This window comes from Nothoprocta perdicaria, unplaced genomic scaffold (assembly GCF_003342845.1).
Source record: "Nothoprocta perdicaria isolate Ctin4 unplaced genomic scaffold, notPer1 scaffold_4, whole genome shotgun sequence".
In the NCBI taxonomy this organism is placed as follows: Eukaryota; Metazoa; Chordata; class Aves; order Tinamiformes; family Tinamidae; genus Nothoprocta; species Nothoprocta perdicaria.
In genome coordinates, this window is record NW_020455643.1 from 1112549 (window position 1) to 1118156 (window position 5608).

General features: G+C 63.1%; 1 protein-coding gene across 1 annotated transcript in view; it reads left to right on the plus strand.

Annotated features, from left to right (window-relative positions):
- The window catches only part of KCNAB1 (potassium voltage-gated channel subfamily A member regulatory beta subunit 1), a 14405-nt gene that overhangs the window by 4659 nt on the left and 4138 nt on the right, over nucleotides 1-5608 (plus strand). Inside the window, exons 2-3 of the mRNA XM_026045213.1 lie at nucleotides 3284-3327; nucleotides 4257-4294. Coding sequence (XP_025900998.1) covers nucleotides 3284-3327; nucleotides 4257-4294 — 82 coding nt within the window. The remainder of the gene's footprint in view (nucleotides 1-3283; nucleotides 3328-4256; nucleotides 4295-5608) is intronic.

The window sequence follows — 5608 nt, forward strand, 5'->3', positions numbered from 1 at the left end:
CCCCGCCTGGCCACTGGCAGCGCGGGGGGCGGCAGGGCCCGCACTGGGCACACGGGAGCGCCGGAGCCAGCGCCGGGTCAGTGCTGCCAGGGGGGACCTGCGTGTCCCCCCGGCGCCCGGACGAGCCCACGCTGGCAGCCGTGGGCCCTGCACAGGGCACCTGGATCGCAGTCATCCCAGAGGGTCCCACGCCCATGCCGAGCAGGAGGAGGAAGAGCAGGAGGAGGTAGAAGAGTGGGAGGAGGAGGAAGAGCAAGGAAAGGAGAAGGAGGAAGAGCAGGAGAAAGAGGAGAAGGAGGAGGAAGAGCAGAGAGAGGAGGAGGAGCAGGAAGAAGAGCAGAATCAGGGGGAGGAGGAAGAGCAAGAGCAGGAGGAGGACGCAGAGCAGGGGGAGGCAGCTCCCCTGGCACCTTTTGGGCACCAGATCCAGGCGAGAGGAAGCCAATGTCTCACTCACTGCACAGGTCTGGGGAGGCCCCTGGTCGAGGGCACGTGTGGTGGAGCGCTGGGGATGGTGCCCGGTGACGCACAGGTACGCGAAGAGAGTGGAATGCACATGGAGCGCGCACGGAGCACATGTGGAGCGCACACGGAGCGCACGCAGAGCACATGTGGAGCGCACACGGAGCGCACGCAGAGCACATGTGGAGCGCACACGGAGCACACACAGAGCTCATGTGGAGCGCAGTGCATGAGCAATCCGCAAACCCACCCAGCCACGAGCAGCACCCAGACCCCCTGCTCCACAAAGTTAATTTGCGAAGAGGAGGTGAAGCCCCTGTGCTGTGGGGGTTTCTGCAGCGCTTTGGGGCCCTGCGTTTCCCCTGTGTGGCCCTAACGTGGCCGTAACCCCCCAGCAACCCGCGCGTTACTGCTGGTTTTGCAGCAGCTTTCAGCAGCTCAAGGTGCTTTGCACACAAAGGGCGCTGCTTGTTCGTACCAAAGCCTGGGTTCTGGAGGAACCAACCTCCTTCCCAACGGAGGAGCCTGGGCAGCTCCAGCTGCAGCCACCCAGCCCCAAAACCTCCTGGTTTTGCAAGTAGGGCTGCAAACTGCTCCAGGGCCGACGTCCCGGCGTCGCCCAGCCTGGGCGGCAGTGGGTTTGCAGGCCATGCACGGCCCTGCATCTCTCCCCTGCAGCGTCGCTTCAGGAATTACCATTATTTTGAACTCCTTCCCCCCGAGTTGCTCTGCGGGGTGCAGGTTATCCCGCGGGGAGCAGCGCTGCCGGGCCCCACCACTCGCCGTGTTTTGGGGTGGGATTGCGCGTTCTCGCCGTGCCCTGCGCGGGCAGGAGCGGCGCGAGGCAGCAGCGGGCATGTTTCTAAGCAACCTTGTTTTCCCACGGAAAGCTTCAGAATCGGGGCCTTTTCTTCCTCTTTTTTAATTTTTTTTTTATTTTTTTCCATTTTCCTTTAACATGTTCGTAAATACTACGAGCTGGTCCTGGGGAGCTCAGCAGGCTGCAGGAGCGAGGGAAGTGGGATCTGCGGCTCCCCAAGCCGGGAGTCGCTGCTTCCTTGAGCATCGACGAGGCCGACGAGGCTCCAGCACATGTGTGTGACATTCCTGTTTTGTTGGGAGCATCCTCAAGGCCCAGGGCAGAAATCCCTGGTGTGGTGCAGGTCCAAGGGGCTGCGAGCTCTGGCAGGGCAGGCGGGCACTGCGGCGGGAGGCTCCTTGGTGTGAACCCGGGCGCTCCCGGTCGCGTGCGCCGTGACGGGGCGGCTCGCCGCAGTGCAAGATGCAGAGCCGCTCGTTTCGCTTGGCAATTCTGTAGCTTCTGGGTGTTTCTGCTTGGTTGGCTTTCCCTGGGCTGGAAGGGGACCAAGGCTCCAGCGTTTTTTGGCTATTTCGGGCAGATTATTGATGCAATTGGTGACTTGGAGCATCTGAAGCACCCGGGGCGTGCGCGCGGAGGGGACCGTCCCCAGCGCCCCCAGCCACGTCTGCTGCTCGCGGGAGCGCGCGGCAGGGCGCAGATGGCAGCGGGGTCACCGCAGAGCCACTTGCAGCCTGCGGGCCCACATGCTTCCCATGCACTTCCCGCACACTTCCTGTGCGCTTCCTGTGCGCCCCTTGGAGCGCGCCGCGGGTTTCCTGGGAGTCGAGGCGGCCGCCGCTGTCCCCTCGCGTCCCGCTCGGCAGGTGCTGTGGGGGCGGCCGCTGTCGCCGCGGGGCGAGCGGAGAAGCTGCCATCGTGGCGCTTCCCCGGGCGCGATCCCACCCGGCCGGCGCGCGGGCACCTCGCGAAGCCGCCGCCGGCGGCCGCCCCGGCACCGCGGGGATGGTCCCTGCCGGGCGCCCCGCGTTCCCGTGTCCGGGGAACCCACACGGGCCAGCAAGCCTGGCCGGAGCAGCGGGAAGCGCGCCAGGGCTCGGGAGGAGCGCAGCGAACGTGCCGGGAAAGGTGGGCAGCAGCGGCGCGTCCCGGCAGGGCAGCTCGTCCCCAGGGCGGCCTCTGCTCCGCTGCGGCCCAACTGGGCTCTCCTTCAAGAGAGGAAACAAAAATGTCTATTTTTAGGGCCTGGTGGCGTAGGCAGAAAGCGCTGCCGCGCATCACGCCCAGGCTGGGGGCGGCAGGGGGTAGAGGAAGGTGGGAGGCCGAAGGCTGCGCCCGGCCCCGCTCCCTGGGGCACCAGGGACTTCACATGAAACAGCTACAAAAAGCGCCTTTTTTTTTGATTATTTTTTCTTGCTAGGTTGTGATTTGGGGCTTTTCTGCCACGTTCAGCTCCTGCTGCAAATAGCTCCTTTGGAGCAGGGAAAAGAGCAGCTGACGCTTGTGGCGCTGGGAGACCCGAGGCAGGGAGAGGGGCCCTGAATTGTGCCTGGATCTGGCAAAAAAAAAAAAAATGCAGAGCCCCGTGGTAGGAAAGGCCTGAGCAGGAGGGAGCGCTGGGCTCCTGATGGGGGACGAGGAGGCTGAGGATGAGGGTGAGGGTGAGGGTGAGGGGGAGCCCCACTCACTCGGCTTGCAGCATCGCGTGCTGCGTAAGGTGCCGCATCGGGCACCTTCCCTGCCTGTGGGAGAAGAGTTTTCCCACCGATGCTGCTTGGGGCCGGGGGCTGCGGGAATGGGGCCGGGGCACGGGAATGGGGCTGGGGCTGCGGGAATGGGGCGCATTTGCTGCTCTCAGAGTCTGAGTTTCTTCTTGGAGAGCCCGTTTTGAAGGGAGATGCGCTCGAGCCTGGCCTGGCATCCGGAGCCCGGTGGTTTTTGTTCAAGCCGGGGGTCCCTGCAGGATTCCTATTCATTTCCCGTCTTTCCTTCTCCTTGCAGAAACCTTGGCAAATCCGGCCTGCGCGTCTCGTGCCTCGGCCTGGGTGAGTGTCGCGCTGCGGTGCCGGGCGGCTCCCGAGCGCAGCGGGGATCCGTAGGGATGTGCCTGGGAGAGGGGGGGACCTGCAGTGTGCCCCAGTGGCGCGGGCCCGAGGAATGTGGCCGCATTCCTGGCCTGAGGAATGTGGCTGCATTCCTGGCTCCCATCCGTATCTCCTGGCAGGAGCCTCTCCAGCTTGAGGCGCATCCCTGGCTTTTAGCAGTATCTTGGAGCTGCCGCAGGGATTCTCCTTCCCTGCGGCTTTGCCAGGAGCCAGCAGTGCTGCGGAGGGGACCGGGGTGGCAGGAGTCGTCCCCATGCGGCCCTTCCCGGGCACGGGGAGCCCGAGCATCCATAGTGCCCGATGGGAATGGGAGCTGCTGGCGGGAATTCCTGCCCTGGGAAGGGGAGGGGGTGTCGATGAGGCCCGTGTCCCGGGCACCCTGCCAGCACCTGGGAAATGTGGAGGTCGCTGCTCTTCCTGCCGCCTGCCTGCGTGGGACCTCTCCGCGGATTTAAGCAGGAAAAAAAAAAAGGAGGAAAAATCCCTTTGGGATAAGCAGGCTCAACCTTTCTCAGCAGAAAAGCCTTTAATGTATTCCTGTAAAAATAACACTTCTGAGGCTTTGCTGGGGAAAGCGGTTTTCATCCACTTTCTTTCCCCTACCTGCCTGAAGTGGCTCCGTGATGAGACCCCGTTTCCCACCGCGTCCCCGCTCCGGGAACCCCTCCCTGCACGTGGAGCGGGGCCGGCTCCGTGGAGCCGCTGCCCTCCTGGGATTAAGGGCAGAAACTGCAGCCCCCTTGGTGGGGGGCAGGAAGAGAAGAGAGGGAATTAATGTTGAGGGGGTGGAATCATCACCACGCCGTCCCGCGGGAAAGGGGTGGCTTGGGCTGCCAGGGCGCGCGGTGAGCCCTGTTTCGCCCCTGCAGGGACGTGGGTCACGTTCGGAGGGCAGATCTCGGACGAGGTAAGAGCGGTGCGCGGGGCGCCAGATCCGGCTTGTCCGGCGGCGCGGGGGCTTTTCCATGGCGGGACGGGGGCTTTTCTGTGTCGGGAGCCGGGATGAGTGCGGGGAGGGCGGTGGAGCCAGGGCACCTGCCACCAAACCCTGTGATTCCTGCGGCATTCCCGGGAACCGGCTCCAAGGCGGCGCCGCTGCCCGGGAGGGCCGCGCTCCTGGTGCCATGGGGATGAGATCAGCGGGTGTCCCGCGAGGCCGCCCGGCTTGTCCAGGAAAAAAACATTCGCAAGGAGCGAAAACGCCCAGGGCTGCTCCCACTGCCGCCCCTAGCAGATGGCTCCTGATCCCCGCTAATGCCGGTGCCGCGGGCCGGGCGCCGGGACGAGCGTTATTCACCGCGCGGAGAGGCTGCCGGCACCGTGACACTGGGCCCTGGAATAGCTCCTTCCGCGGGAGAGAGGCGCCGGGGCCGAGCTCAGAGCCTGGCTTGGACACGTTTGATCTCCGTTATCGCTCCTGCTTGCCATGGAGCCGGGTTTATTTCGGGCTTTTTAGTGTGCCCAGGCGCCGCAAAAAGGCTCCTTTTGCTTAGGGGCTGGAGCTGACGGTGCTCTCGCCCTCCTGGGATAAAAAAAGAAGGGATGAAAAGGGATGAAAAGGGAATGGGGAAAGGGCAGAGCCAGCACAGAGCCCTCGGGCAGCACTGGGCGCCACAAGGCCAGGGAGGAGATTCGTGACATCCTGCAAAGGCCGGAGGATCAGAGAAAATCTGGTCGGCTGGTCACGAAATAAAATAAAACAAAATAAGATGGAGAGGTCCCCGTCTTCTGCCTCGTGTTCCCTTCACAAGTGGGTTAGGAGGCTGCTCTGACAGCTCTGAGCTTCTCTGTGGATTATTTAAGGGTAAAAAAACCACCCGGGCTGAGGACAGGGGATTTCTGGACACTGCTGCCACTTTCAATTTCTAAGTATAATTTTATAAGACATAAATCTCTCCGGATTTGCTGCCTGTAGGGTATAATTTATGTTCTCCCGGGGGGGGAGGAAGGAATGTGCGCTGCAGGAATGTTAATGCACTTGAGGCTGCTGGAGGCCGATTCCTCCGCGCTGCGGTGGTGGAGGCTGCGCAGAGTCGGTGCTGAGCGCTCCTCACCAAGGGCTGCCTTCTGGTTGAGCGGGATGGACGTGGGATTTTGGGTGGCACAGGGGCAATCTGGAAGATCACAAGTGCTCTAGGGATGGACGTGGGCTTTTGGGAGACCTGGGGATGCACTGGAGGATCAGAAGTGCTCTAGGGATGGACGTGGGCTTTTGGGAGAC